The following is a 15,598-nucleotide window of genomic DNA, read 5'->3' as shown; positions in this document are numbered from 1 at the left end:
ATCCGAGACCCCAACACAGTTTGACGGGTCCTAGGGTCCCCTGGAGTGGCAGCCAACTTTGGAGCTTCTTATCTCTCTCTGAACACGCTGGGCCGGATGGTAGTATTGCTCTTGGAGAGCACCTGGCAGGTGTCAAATGTCCTGATCCTTAACTCTGTATGTGACGGACACCCCACATGCTATACACTACAGGCCAGAGCTTGGCAAAGCCAGTCTTCGGGGTTCAGTTAGCAAAAGCTCCATCCCTCAAGTCGTCTAAGCTCTAGAGCACATGTGTCAAACACAAGGCCCGCGGGCCAAATCCAGCCCGCCAGGCCTTGCAATGTGGCCCGCACTGCGCTGTCATCACTGCACTCCGCTGTCAGTTTATGACATTGTCAGTTTATGACTGTTCAGTAAACCATTCGGCCCGCGATTTAGGCTGGATTTTAGATTTTGGCCCCTTCTCTGATTGAGTTCGACACCCCTACTCTAAGGTGTTCCTTACAGATGACACCCAGGTCCCATTAAAATGATGCTCCTTTGCATGAATAGGGACCCTTACTTCTGCTTTGGCCCACTTGCCAAATTGGCAGGAATATTGAGCTCATGTAAAAGAAAACCTTGGCTTTTGTTATGTTCAAACTTACTCTTTTTGAGAGAAAAGGGAGAACACAAGACCATACTCTGTTGGGAGGGGGTATCATTTCAGCTCCTCTCTTTTCTAGCATCAAACATCAAAACAGGGACCTTGTTCCGTGGTCCCTGCACACTCCAGGAAATTACGTATTAGGTTGAGAAACATGAAATTGCCAACTGTCAACCATGTTTGAATTGTGAAAAACAGCACTTTAATGTGTATGTGTGCATTTTTCTGGGGAGAAGGTCCTAGCTTTCATCAGGACCTTGTCTGAGAAACTGCTTCCCTCCTTCCCCCAAGACAGGAATTCAGGCTTCAAGCTTCACTTTGAGGGGATCTGTAGCAATATTACAGACACTGAGTAGTAAAGTTTAGTGGGGATGGAGTAAAGAAAAAGCTGAGCCTTATACAGGTACCCTGAGTATATTTTTCCATTTGCATACACAACCACACACATCTGTAGTTTCTGGGAACTGCAGAGTGAAGTTTGCAGACACAAATAACTCGCTTTATCTGGGTTACGTTTATTTGGTCATCCCTACCTAATCTTATCCCATTTAGAACAAAACAAAACAAAACAAAACAAAACAAAACAGGTAATGGGCGTTCTTTTCAAAAAGGTGGCTGTGCATATTCCCTAAAACAAAGTGCGAAAAATGATATGCTTCCTGCAGAGATAAACATCCTAAGTAGATTTAGTTATCTGTTGTGCAAAAAGTCCATTGCCTGAGAAGGCACCCTGTCCTCGGGTCTGCATAGGGGGCCAGGGTCCCTATGGGAAAAGACGTGCCCAGATTTCCGCCAAGCTTTTCCCAGAGGACACCGCAGACCTGTGCAGCTCACCCCAACGCTGCAGGGACAGATGAACTGGCCGGCGTTGCTGCAGACACCCCTTTCTCAAAGAAACGGGGCTCCTCAGGACAGCTGAGCACGCCATGAGAAAACCCTCACCCCATCAAAACTACCGGATGGACACAACCAGATCTAGGCCAAAACCAACCACCCTCCCCCAACCCACACACAAGACCATGCTCTGTCTTGTAGCAAACCAAGAAAGAAAAACGCAACAATTTTCCAACGGTTTCCAACTTGTTTCCAGTATTCCCATTCTCCCACCAAGCTCCTCTCGGTGACCCCGCTCTTCCTTTGCAGAGCCAGGTGCGATTGGCTACCTGGTTCCTGCTAACACCCCTCCACGCTGACATTTGGTGTTAAGTCGTGTGTCTCCCCCCCACCCCCCGCCCGTGCAACCCCCTTTGTCCAGGGAAGCGCTTTGCACACCTTTCCCCTCTCCTCATCCCTCTCCTTCACTCCTCTTTCCTGCCTGCCCTTCCTCCACTGGATTGTCAGCTGGCACCTCTCCTCCATTCTTTCCCACTGGATGGCTCGGGTCTCCCCATCCACCCCCAAACTCCTCACTATGGGGAAGTGACCTGGCCTGTTACCCCATCAGACAGTCCCTGATAGGCACTCAAGTTCCCATCTCCCCAACCCATCTTGCCGCTGTTCAGCTCTACCTTTGTACCTTTTTACCCCACCCGCCCCCCCAATCATCCATCCAGCAATGCACCCTACACACAATCCGGTTCACAACCACTTAACTTCCCCAAAGGACAAAGAGCCGACCCTTCCCGCCCAGAACGCTCCAGGAGAGGAGCGCGGAGACTAAGTAAACCGCGACAAAAACATGAACCGGGGGTGAAAGCGCTGCTTAGCTTTTCCAAACGTGTCCCCGCACGAACAGGGAGTCTCGCTCGCGGGTCTACCCCGGCGCCTAAGCCGCGCAGCAGGCGCTCAGCCCCCGGCGGGCGCGCTGAACCCCGGAGCCGGCGGGCGAATGAATGAGCGCCCGGCGCGGCTGCCCGGGAGCGAGCCCCACGCGGAGGGGCCGCCGCCGGGGAGGCAGAGGCGCGGCCGGTCCACGGTGCACGCACGCGGGGCACCGCCGAGAAGGCGGCCCGGGCGGGACCCTCCCCTCCCGCGCCCGCCCCGCCCGCCCCTGCGCCCGCGCGCCCCGAACCTTCGTGTCCACGTCGGCCAGGCAGTCCCTGCGGAACTGGTCGAAGAGGCCCTGGCTCTTGAGATGGTTCACGATCATGGCCACGAGCTGAGGGTCCCCCGCGCCGGCGCCCGCGCCGCCCGGCCCGCCCGCGCCGGGGCCGGTCCCGGGGCCGGGCGGCGGCGGCGGCGGCTGCGGCTGCGGCGGGGGCGGCGGCGGCGCGGGCGGCGGCTGCGGCTGCGGGTTGGTGGCCATGGCGGCGGCGCTCCGGGGGGGGGGGCGGCGGCTGCACCGGTCCCGCTGCCCGAGCGAGGCCCACGGGATGTTGTTACGGGACCAGCGGATCCACGGCGACCCCGGAAGTGAAAGGGAACCGGGGGAAGGGAGCAGAAGGCGGCGACTTCGGTGACGGAGGGGCGGCGACGGAAGCCGCGCGGGGCCAGTTCCGGCCGCCGCCGCACAGGCGCACTCGCGCGGCCGCGCTGCGTGGGGAGCGGCGGCGCGGAGCTCAGTGCTCGGCGGGTGGCCCTTCCACCCGCGGGGCTGCCCGGGGGCCCAGGCGCTGGCCTGGTGCTTGGCTCCGGTCTCACGGAGCAGTCGAGGTCCCTGGGCCTTTCTAAGGCGAACCGCACGTGGAACTGCTGGCTCTGACCTCTCCCTAAACCTTCATTTTCAGGATCCAGCCCAGTTTTCCTGCAAGCAGGGAGCTCCAGGGGCCTCCTGCCTAGTCCCCACCCCGTCCTCCTGGTCCTCGGTCCCATCCCTTGCTGCTCCCATTGTGCCAGCCAGCTGGACCTCGTCCCTCCAGCACCATCTCCCTGTCGGTGTGATGAACCCACAGGCTGTTAGTTTTAAGGAAGGGCTTTGCTTTTGATTCCTCTGATCGGAGCAGGTCACGCTTGCATAGCATGCACTGTATACCAGCTTGGCGTCAAGAGCTTTGACCTGCATCATCTCAATCTTTGTAGCAACACTACTCTCAACTCAAAAAGCGGGAAATTGAGGCCCAAAGCTATGAGCTAAGTTGCTGAAGGTTACAGAGACAACTAATCGCGATTCTGGGCTATTGTCTTTAAAATATTAGCACACAATCAAAGCAAAATAAATATTGCCGGTTTTCATAACTATGGAGTAGAATGCAAAGTGTGTTGGAAAATGCATCTTGCCCAGCTGGTGTGGCTCAGGAGATGGTGGTTTGCTTCCCAGTCAGGAACCCATGCGGGGCTTTTAAGCTGGATCCCCAGTGGAGGGGGCAGGGCGGGCTGGATGCAGCTGATCAATGATTCTCTCTCATCATTCATGTTTCTTTCCCTTGCTCTCCCTCTCTAAAATCAATGAAAACCTATTGAAAAAGAAAATGCATCTTGGTAAAGTGGATAGTATCCAATAAAATAAAAGCCTAGTATGCTAAGTGTCTGATGGTCAGGTGACCCGTGGACTGTTCAAACAATCAAAGCATAACATGCTAATTACTAGAGGCGCAGTACACAAAATTTGTGCATGGGGGGTGGCGTCCCTCAGTCCAGCCTGCACTCTCTCCAATCTGGAACCCCTCGAGGGATGTCTGAAACGGGCAGTCAGACATCTCTCTCACAATACAGGACTGCTGGCTCCCAACTGCTCACCTGCCTGCCTTCCTGACTGCCCCTAACCGTTTCTGCCTGATCACCCTCTAACCACTCTGCCAGCCTGATTGATGTCTAACTTCTCCCCTGCCAGCCTGTTTGGCCCCAACTTCCCTCCTCTGCCAGCCTGGTCACCCCTAACTGCCCTCCCTTTTAGGCCTGGTCCCTCCCAATTGTCCTCCCCTGCTGGCCTGATCTCTCACAACTGCCTCCCTTGCAGACCTGGTCCCTCTCAACTGCCCTCCCCTGCTGGCCATCTTGTGGTGGCCATCTTGTGTCTACATGGGGGCAGGATCTTTGACCACATGGGGGCAGATCTTGTGTGTTGGAGTGATGGTCAATCTGCATATTACTCTTATTAGATGGGATAGAGGCCTGGTACATGGGTGGAGGCCATCTGGTTTGCCATGAAGGGTGTCCAGGATCAGGGTGGGGGTTTCCTTGAGGTGTGGGGCAGCCTGGGAGAGGGGCCTGTGGTGGTTTGCAGGCCACCACGCCCCCCACCCCAACCAAGCAGAGGCCCTGGTATCTGGGATTTCTTTATCTTCTACAATTGAAACTTTGTAGCCTTAAGCGGAGGCCTGGGCTGGCCAGGGTTTGTGGAAAGCTTGGCTTCCTCCATCATCAGGGAAACCCAAGCCTCCCTCCTGCTCTCTTTGTGGCTACAGCCATCTTGGTTGGGTTAATTTGCATACTTGCTCCTGATTGGCTTGTAGGCATGGCTTGTGGGCATGACTTATGGGTGTAGCAGAGTGGTAGTTAATTTGCATATTACTCTTTTATTAGATATGCTAAGGCTACTCAATGGCTCGCTATGATGTGCACTGACCACCAGGGGCAGACACTCTGTCTGGTAGGTTAGCTTGCTGCTGTGGTCCCATTCATCAGGACTATGCCAGATGTGTTGGACATGCCCTGGAGCCCTCCCATGGTCCCTCCCAAGACTGATCTTGCACCAGTGGGGTCCTTGGCCCAGCCTGTGCCCTCTCACAATCCGAGACCCCTCTGGGGATGTTGGAGAGCCGGTTTCAGCCTGATCCTGCAGGCCACTCCCCTCAGAAGGGTGCCAGATACAGGGCTCACAGTTAGTGATCAATGCTGTGGCAGCAGGAGCCTCTCCCAATAAGGACTAATTGGGCACAAACCCTCAGCACACACAGTTAGGCCAGCATGAGCTGGCAGGTGCAGGTAGAAGCTGCAGGAGGCATTGGACTTCAGGTTTCAGCCCAATCCCCACAGGCCACCCAGAGGGACCCCACCCATGCATGAATTCGTGCACCAGGCCTCTAGATGCTTTAGAAAATTCATTCTTCTGTGGGTGATGTCATTGCCAGAATGGGAAGAGTTGTACATCAATTAATCCTATTTTCAGTTTCTATGGCTGTATGCCTTCAGAAACCCTGTTCATATAGACAAGTACTGTACCCGTGGACAGAGTTTAATTGTAGCAATGTCACTCAATTCTTCATCTCAAAAAATTAGATTTGATGATCTGTGAGGTGATTATTCAATTAGGACCTCCAATTTTGTTGAAAGCAAAGAATGGAAAACCACCTGACTTGTCAAAGGATTTGCTTACCTTGTCCTCTTTTCTTTTTCTTAATCTTTCAGTTTTGGGGAAATATACCAAATAGGTTTTACCAAGACATCAAATGACTTTGAAGTTGACCTCCCCCCCAACCCCACCATGAGAGGTACCATGTTTACCTGACATATTCAAACTTTGGGGAAAATGTAAACATTTTTAATTTCCATGAAGTTTTTGGATAAAATGCCTTTTGGTGGTGTTATTATGTGTTTCAATTTTGTTTTTGCCCAAACTTTTCAGCTAATGATACAGCTTATTCAAGGTGAAACTGTCAAGTATGAAAAATGCTTGTCTTATAACCTAATTAACATCTAACTAGCCAAATTGCATCTACTTTCCCTCGGAAACAGTTTGGCTTAATTGCATCAATTCCCATAAAGCCTCATGCATTTTGAGGAGTATAATGAAGGCTGCAGCGAGAGTCATGAAATGAATCTTAAAAGATTTATTAGTAAAAGCAATCAAGATTAAAATGGTGAGAGATATAATTATTTTATCCATTTTCAAAATTAGTGCTAAAAACAAGATGGGACTATGACATATTTTCCCCTTTACCCAATTACCAACAATATATTTAGCAATGTAACATGTTGCTAAATGTATATGTTATTGTGTATATGATAAAAGGTGAACATGGTGGATGGTGCTCGCCAGCAGGCTAAATAGCCATTTCAGATGGTAATTAAAGAAAATTGATTTGGGTGGGGGAGGGTAAGAGATCAGCCAAAGAATTTGTATGCTTATAAGCTTAACCAATGGACACAGACGATAGGGGGTAAAGGTCTAGGTTGGGGGGGCGGGGGGTGGGCTGGGAGAGGTCAATGGGGGAAAAAAGAGACATATGTAATACTTGCAACAATAAAGAATTAAAAAAAAAAAAGAACATTGATTTTATTTAGGGAAAGGGGAAGAGGGATGGGACATCCAAAGGGAAGGGCCGCACAGACCCCAGCCAAGGGGACATTGGGTCGATGATGACTGCACTCCGGAGCTGGAGTTTCATCCTTCTATGCAGTCGCTGGCGGGAAACTTTGTCATTAGTGGGTTTGGGGGCTTGGATGCAGATGGAATCCGGTAGGTGTGTGATCAGGCGTCTTCAGGACAGTTGCAATTCCTTACATGGTCTGACGCCTGGTGTCCAGTGCTGATGTAAGAAACATTCAAATCTGTAAAGAATTTTTGGCCAAGCCAGCGTGGTTCAGTGGTTGAGCCTTGATCTGTGAACCAGAGGTCATGGTTCCATTCCCAGTCAGAGCACATGCCTGGGCTGCTGGCTAGATCCTCAGTGTTGGGTGTACAGGAGCCTCCGATTGATAATTCTTTGTCATCATAGATGTTTCTATCTCTCCCTCTCCCTTCCTCTGCAAAATCAATAAAAATATATTAAAAAATTTTTGTGTGAGTTTATTTGAGCCAAACTGTCAAAAATTATGGGAAGTAGAATCTCAACTTACTGAATGGCAGTTTTTACCTATTCTTATAAATTGCCATCAAAGCAGGAGATGTAAGTAGGTACCCTGAAACCCACTGGTGATAGATTAGGGAGGTGGGAGAAAGCAAAGCAGGGGAACCTCTGGGAATGGGTAAAAAGTAGGGTGATAGACTCGTGCCTCTTTTTCATAGGTGGGCACAGGATAGTCACCAGTCAACAATGAGGGACTTTGTGGTCTCCACCTGGTGCCCTAAGGCAGTGGTAGGCAAACCTTGGCTTGAAAGCCACATGCGGCTCTTTGGCCCCTTGACTGTGGCTCTTCCACAAAATACCACGTGCGAGTGTGCATGTACAGGGCGAATGTGTGGTGTTTCTCCCTTTTCCGAGTCCCGCACTGAAAAACGACAGGTTCCTGAGGGGAGGAGCTGGGGATTAAGAAATTAGAGAAAGAAAGAGACAAGAGGCAGAAATAGATTCATAAAGCTGGGCGCTAAGTGGGTGCCATCTCTCTGATGGAGAGACAGTCACATTCACCACAGACAACACAGCATATTTATTGGCTTCCAAAGGGGAGTTTAAGGTCAAAAGGAGTTTTGGGTGTGCCCAGGTTCTATTCATCAAAATCTGGGTAAGCTCCTTATTTTTTGGTACAAGATTTAGCATATCAAGACCTGGGTGAGTCAAGGTCCTATTTGTTCCTCATTCCAAGCACATGAATTAAAAAATCAGTACTGATAACAGGATTCTGCCAGTGCCCTCGGGCTCAGCTGATAAGAATGAAAAGAATGTCCATGTGCCTTCTCTGGCAGCTCTCTACACGAATGAAACTTCATGGCCCATGCGCAGAAGTCAGTTTTCGGCCAGGGCAAGTCTACTTTGAAGAAGTGGCATTAGACCATTCAAGGGGCCAAAGATCTGCATGTGACTCAGGAGCCCCGGTTTTCCGACCACTGCCCTAAGGCATTGGTTGAACCTGGAGAGGTACGGAAAAAGAGAAGTTAGCAGTTACCTTAACATTTCAAAGACAGTGTTATCATAGATAGAAAAAGAAAAAGACAAAAGGCTCAGTCAGGCCAAGACCGGTTTGGCTCAGTGGATAGAGCATCGGTCTGTGGACTGAAAGGTCCCGGGTTTGATTTCAGTTAAGGGCATGTATCGATACCTTGTTTGCGGGCACATCCCCAGTAGGAGGTGTGCAAGAGGCAGTTGATTGATGATTCTCTCTCATTGATGTTTCTAACTTTCTATCCCTCTCTCTTCCTCTCTGTGAAAAATAAATAAAATGTTTAAAAAAAAAAAAAAAAAAGGCTCAGTCAGTTAAGATCAAAATGGATTTTTGTCAGATATTGATCAACTTACAATGGTGATTAAAAAGTGAGTTTTAGCCGAAACTGCTTTGGCTCAGTGGATAAAGCGTCGGCCTGCAGACTGAAGGGTCCTGGGTTTGATTCTGGTCAAGGGCATTGGTTGCGGGCACATCCCCAGTTGGGGGTGTGCAAGAGGCAGCTGATCTGATCGATGATTCTCTCTCATCGATGTTTCTAGCTCTCAATCCCTCTCTCTTCCTCTCTGTAAAAAATCAATTTAAAAAAAAAAGTGAGTTTTACAGTAAAGAGCATTTGTGTTGTTTCCCAAATCAGAACTTTCACCAAGGAGTGAGGAGAGAAGGAAATGCATTTCTATTTCTGGAGTCCAGTTTCCTGCCATTAGGCACCTGCGCCGTGCCTGTGCCGTCGTGCTGGTCCATGCAGGTGCCTAGGAAGGGAAGCCCAGTGGGCATAGGCCCCAGTCTCAGGGAGCCAGCATGCCATTCAGAAAGACCAAATAAGCTTGCTAAGCACACATAATGCACAGAAAATAAAACCAATGTGGTTGGGTCACATAGAAAATGAACGTGTGGAAGGGTTCTGGAGTGGCCTGAGCTGGCCACTGAGGCACTACACAGGAAGGCGGTGGCCTTCACCCCACCTTTGAAAGAGATAACGGATGCTGGTTGGGCAGAGGGAAAGGAAGGCACGAGCAAGTTGTTAAGTAGCTTAATATTCCAGGCTAGTCATAGAAGAGATAGATGCATGCGATTAGAGGCATATCCACTCCTGAAGTGGGCATTTTTCTTCATTCTGATTTACATAGAGCCGAAGAGAGCCCTCTGACTAATGACTGTCAGAGGAACTAATTTAAATGTAAGTCTAAAGCAAAGGCAAATTTATTTTCGTTTCATAGATTAGATGTGTAATGCATAAAGGGGAGGTGGAGCCACACTGCGGTCTGCATTTCATCTTTGCTGTTGTCCAGCCTGACGACAGGGGGCAATTTGCTCCACCCATCTGCACCCTGTTTTCTCATTTGTGCAATGGAAAGAATAAGAGACCTACCAGAGAGGGTTTGGGGGAGGATTGATTTAGCTCATTTATTCACTCCACAAGTATGTTTTAGGCTCCTAATATGCACCCACAACAAGTCGGGGAGAGAGTAGGTGAGCAAAGCAGGCAAGCCCTACCAGTGCCTCCATTTTAGTGGAGCTAGCAGCCAACAAACAAATACCTGAATTGTACAGGGCCCCCAGGGAAGGCACATGGACATTCTTTAAATTGTCACCTGAGCCCCAGGCACTGGCAGAGTCCTGTCCAGGTTACATTCCCCACAAGAAGGTGGTGTGTGTGTGTGTGTGTGTGTGTGTGTGTGTGTGTGTGTTATCAGATCTGATTTACCTTTGTCCAGGTTTTAGGAGAGGGCTTTGAGATGTAAATCCAGTCTAGCACGGGAAAGAGGGAATGAATAGGACCTGGGCCCTCCCAAGCTCCTTTGATCCTAAGTTTTCTAGTGAAACACCCTTGTATTTTGGAAGATAAATAAATGTGCTGTGTCACCTGTGGTATGTGTCTGTTCCTCCATCAGAGTGACAGCCTCCCACCTAGCACCCAACTTTTAAATCTATTTCTGCCTATTGTCTCTTTCTTTCTTTTATTTCTTAATCCCCAGCTCCTCCACTCAGGAACCTGTCTTTTTTCCTTTTCCATGCTGGATGTGGAAAAGAGAGAAACACCCTTCACTATGAATAAAGTATAAGGCAGTGGTATGTGCTCAGCAGAGGGTTAAGTAGGGTGATATGATGGAGGGTGACTGGGTATCAGTGGATATTAAGGGAGCTCTTCCTCAGATCTGAATGTCCTGGCAAAGCCAGCCATGGGAAAAGAGGAGGAGTAGCCCTGGCAGGGAGAACAGCGAGTGCTAAGGTCCTGGGGCAGAAGTCTGCTCAATGTGTTTGAAGAGCAGGCCTCGGGTTATTGCAGATGAAGAATACTGGGCAAGGGGAAGAACAGAGTCAGATGGGATCGGAATTGAGTCGAGTAGGGCTTTGATAGCAAGGACAGGGTATGTGCCCTAGAGAAATTTAAATGGTGGGTGATATGGTTCCATCATGGACGTGAAGTGCTCACCACAGACTCTGGCTCAGGATAAACACACATTTTGCTGTGGTTATCATTTCACCGAACCCTCAGGGTAGCCTGGTGTGAAAGGAAATCATTCCAAACCTCATCTGGCGCAGAACTCTGGGGGCTGACGTGATTTTCAGCCCATGTGGGTGGGCTCTAGCATTCCTGATAAAGCACTGCAGTATTTTCCTGATGGACTTTAATGCAATTGGGAGTCCTTCCGGGAAGGCAGACTGACTCCATTGTGCTGACTGCAGTTCATTGATGTGCCCCGTAACCTTGAACCAGATAGCAAAGTGCCATCAACGCCCTCTAAGCCTGAAGTTATCCTAATAACTTTTAAACCTAATAACTTGTAAAACTACTTGTAAAGTAGTGCTTATTAAGTCACATTGATTTTCAGCCTTGAATAATGTCTTTGAGTTAGTATTTTTGATGTCTTTTCCCTGCGAGAAGCTTGAATTAAAGTGTGGATACAAGTTTATGCTCAATTCATCTCAGCAGCTGCTGGGACAGCATCTTTAGTATCACTAGTCCACCGACCAGGAAACTGACTGAGACTTAGAAATGTTAAGTAGCTCGGTCAGTTCCATGGATTTCCACCCAAAGCCTATGCATTAAGCACCCCACTGAACTTACCCCCAGGAAAATCAAACTCAACCCAGTGTTTGAAGAAGCAGCAGCAAAGGAAAACGAAACCCAGGGGATTGCATAGGTCCCAGTTATCACGTTCCTCTTTTATTTATTTTTTTAAACATTTTTTCGGTGGGCATTTTCTCTGTTTTCCACGTCCCATATGATTCCTGAGTGGAGGAGCTAGGGATTAAGAAATTAGAGAAAGAAAGAGACATGGAAGCAGAAATAGATTCATCAAGCTGGGCGCTAGGTGGGTGCCACCTCTCTGATGGAGAGGCGGTCACACTCACCCACTCACCACAGACAACACAGCACATTTATTGATTTCCAAAGGGGAAGTTTAAGGTCAAAAGGAGTTTCGGGTGTGCCCAGGTCCTGTTCATCAAGACCTGGGTAAGTTCCTCATTTTTTGGTACAAGGATGAGATTTATCATATCAAGACCTGGGTAAGTCAAGGTCCTATTTGTTCCTCATTCCAAGCACATGGATAAAGATAAGAAACCAGTACTGATAACAGGATTCTGCCAGTGCCCTCTGGCTCAGCTGATAAGAATAAAAAGAATGTGCATGTGCCTTCTCAGGCGGCTCTCTACACATTTCCTTCTTTCTTTCTTTCCTTCTTTCTTTCTTTCTTTCTCTCTTTCTTTCTCTTTTAATATATTCTATTTTTTTATTTATTTTATTTTTTTTTAAAGAAATGAAGGGAGAAGGATAGAGAGTTAGAACACTGATGAGAGAAACCTACTGGGATGGGCCCGCAACCAAGGTACATGCCCTTGATCGGAATTGAACCTGGGTCCTTTCAGTCCGCAGGCCAATGCTCTCTCCACTGAGCCAAACCGGTTAGGGCAGCGTTTTTCAACACACTAGTGTGCCGCGAGATGTTGCCTGGTGTGCCGTAGGTGCAGACAAGACAAGAATTTTATAATTTTTCACTATTTTGTTTACTTAATATTTCATAATAAAGTAATTATAAAATACTTTCTTTCTGTTTATTTGATTCCTATTCAAGAAAATTACTTTATATATAGTCAATATAGGCACAGAGTTAAATTTTTTAACATTTTCTAATGGTGATGTGCCTCGTGATTTTTTTCATGAAATAAGTGTGCCTTTGCCCAAAAAAGGTTGAAAAACACTGGGTTAGGGCTCATGTTCCTCTTTTATTGCAATTCCATTATTATTCATTTTATGCTATATTGCTGGTTAAAGAAGGTTATTTTGTGATTCACTGTGACCCACCGTCAAGATATATGCAGGCGGCCCAGAGAGTAGGTTTACATTTCTTCCTATAGACAAAGACATGCAGGTTATGATTATTGCAATAGCTTTATTTACTCAAAGGAATGTCACTCACAACATAAACTTACTTTTGCCCACCCCTTTGTGTGTGGCTCATCCACACTCTCACTCTGCTTTTATATTTGTAAGAGTTCAAATTCGTTCTTTAATTCATTGAACCTAATCTTCACCAGGATGGAGCTTTTCTCCAGTTTGTCAACAGCCATGACATCAAACCTTCTGGTCCGAGATGTCCCTTACCTGACGAATCTTCAGTCAGTCCTTAGAGCCCAGAGCTGTAACTAAAATCACACAGCCAGACTGTGTGGGCCTGCCACGCTGGAATCAATTACCCTTGTGAGGAAAACCCTGCAGGAGGTTCTCGAGGGATTCTAAAGCACTCTGGATGATCCGGGACTGGAGAATGAAGGAAGGCCCCACTTCTACCTAACAAGCATTATTTTCTTAGAACAGAATCGATTCCATAAGGATGTGCTTAGGTTAGATTGTCAGGAAATCTGTGAAGTAGCTGATGCCAAGTTCGTAGCCTGAAATTGGCCACCCTGGGAGCGTTCCACCACAGACATTGGCAAGGGCCACAAATCAGGGCTTTCTTCCCCCCATGGAGCCAGTTTTAAACACGAGCAGTACCTACTGCAAGTGCCCCTGTGGTTCACCCTTTTTTCTGCCTCGTTACAGAACACGTTGAGGACCTGAAGGGAAAGGGGCATGGCTGCCAGGGCAGGTTTTTGGCTGGCATTCACTTTCCTGCCCGCATTTCCCCCTGTGTTTGTTTTGTAGTCAGACAGCCCCCAGACCCAATTCCTAGTAGCAAATGAGGATCACTATGATTCCCTCTTGGTTAGACCCCAACTCCATCTCTACTTGCTCTGTGACTCAGGCTGGGGAATTATCCATGATTCCGGGCCCAGTTCTTCATCTCTGTAATGAGGAGAATATTGGCAGGTGTGTGTGTGTGTGTGTGTGTGTGTGTGTGTGTGTGTGTTGCATTGAAAAGCTTGGCTTAGGACTCGGTGCATTGTAAACTTTCAATAAAAGACAGCTTAATTGAAATTATATCATTTGCTAGATATCCACAGACACTCAGAGGGCTCCTGCCAGGGAGTCACTTGTAAGGTGCTAGTTTTGTGCAGCCTTAATCTCTCCGTGATGTCAGAAGCCCAGGAACCAGCCTGACTTGCACCATCTCCACCACACGATGGCGCTCCCTCTCTACCAGATCACTAGGCTGGGAGCCCTGGCACAAGTATGATTCCCTTGTATTCCCAGCCACACACTTTCCCCCTACCACTCAGTGCCTGCCTCCCAGGGATATCTCACGTGCAGACTTTTGGATGGTTGGCAGCTTTTGTCTACTATGAATAAAGCTGCTATCCACATCCTTATAATGTCTTCTCTTGAATATGTACCCAGGAGTGGATTTACTGAGCCAAAGGTTAGGTGAATATTTATTTTTATTTATTATTTATTTTATTTGACAGACAACTCTTTAGTTTTTATTTCATAATCATAAACTTAACTCTGCAAGACTGGGAAGGGGTAAGGGAATGATGGAACCCAATAAACTGGCAAGAACACAAATATTATGGAACATTCCAAGCAAATCGGGGTGAAGGGGTGCTCTCCTGAGCTACAGAAGAAATGGTCTGGTGGTAAAGATAAAACACAAGTAAAATGTATTAGAGTTGTCCACAGTCAGCAATGGTGATCTTGCAGGTCTTGCCATTCCTGGATCCAAAGCGCTCCATGGCCGGGACCGGTTTGGCTCAATGGATAGAGCGTCGGCTTGGGGACTGAAGGGTCCCGCGTTCGATTCCGGTCAAGGGCATGTACCTTGGTTGTGGGCATATCCCCAGTGGGGGGTGTGCAAGAGGCAGCTGATCAATGACTCTCTCTCATTGATGTTTCTAACTCTCTATCTCTCTCCCTTCCTCTCTGTATAAAAATCAATAAAATATATTTCAAAAAAACAAAAACAAAAACAAAAAACAACAAAGCGCTCCATGGCCGTCACAGTATGCATGCCTTCTTTCACCTGGCCAAAGACCACGTGCTTGCCATCCAACCACTCGGTCTTGGCAGTGCAGATGAAAATTTGGGAGCCGTTTGTGTTGGGCCCAGCATTTGCCACGGACAGGATGCCAGAGCCTGTATGTTTCAGGATGAAGTTCTAGTCCTCAGACTTGTCCCCATAGATAGACTTGCCGCCGGTGCCATTATGGCGTGTGAAGTCACCACACATAAATCCCGGAATAATTCTGTGAAAGCAGTAACCTTTATAACCAAGTCCTCTCTCCCCAGGGCTCACAGCATGGAAGTTTTCTGCTGTCTTGGGAACTTTGTCTGCAAACAACTCGAAGGAGAGGGCTCTCCATCCACTGCAATGTTGAAGAACATGGTAGGGCTCACCATGGCTGGTCACGGGCGGCTTCGGGGTGGTGGCATCTGCAAAGCCTAGGTGAATATTTAACATCAGTAGACCCGGGCTTTTGTTTTCCTGGTGGAAGCTTCACGAAGCAAGGCGCTCAGGTCTCCTCAATCTTTGGTGCACCCAGAACCCACAGCAGTAGAGTCAGTACTAAGAAGCCACGTGGAGTAGGTGAACATATTTGCATATTGTGCATCTTGGTGCTTGGCTTTGGACCGGGGCTGTCATCTTTTAGGAAACAGTGAGGGCAGAACCTCTCTCCCTGTGCCCAGCATCCCTTTGAAAACAAATACTTCACAATGCCTCTTTCAATATCTTGACATTCACAGGTAATACAACCTGTCTACACAAGTGTTTTCTTTTTAATCTATATGGAATCCTAACTATTATACAAAGGAAAAGTGAAAAGAAAGTAACTTCATATAGTAAGGTAATGTGGTCTTCAAATGTTTGGGGGCTACTACATTAGAAGACACAATGAAGTACACAGACTCTTGATTTCATTGTGTAAAAAATTCATTTCATAAATAAC

The 15,598-nt window shown here is 48.1% G+C and overlaps 1 protein-coding gene and 1 pseudogene across 2 annotated transcripts in view; both read right to left on the bottom strand.

The window, feature by feature from the left end:
- BOD1L1 (biorientation of chromosomes in cell division 1 like 1) overlaps window positions 1-2,985 on the bottom strand; it is a 46,605-nt gene extending 43,620 nt beyond the window's left edge. The window contains exon 1 of the mRNA XM_084888785.1: window positions 2,640-2,985. Within this exon, the coding sequence (XP_084744911.1) occupies window positions 2,640-2,873 (234 nt within the window). The 5' untranslated portion in view covers window positions 2,874-2,985. The remainder of the gene's footprint in view (window positions 1-2,639) is intronic.
- An 11,332-nt stretch (window positions 2,986-14,317) lies between these two features.
- On the bottom strand, window positions 14,318-15,050 carry LOC311631416 (peptidyl-prolyl cis-trans isomerase A-like; annotated as a pseudogene). The gene is made up of 2 exons: window positions 14,638-15,050; window positions 14,318-14,380 (listed from the first exon to the last, which is right to left on the bottom strand). The product of its transcript is annotated as a peptidyl-prolyl cis-trans isomerase A-like (transcript).
- Window positions 15,051-15,598: the final 548 nt, after the last annotated feature.

The sequence above is a fragment of the Pipistrellus hanaki genome, assembly GCF_964339955.1.
Source record: "Pipistrellus hanaki genome assembly, chromosome: 1".
In the NCBI taxonomy this organism is placed as follows: Eukaryota; Metazoa; Chordata; class Mammalia; order Chiroptera; family Vespertilionidae; genus Pipistrellus; species Pipistrellus hanaki.
This window is presented reverse-complemented; position numbering and strand designations above follow the sequence as displayed.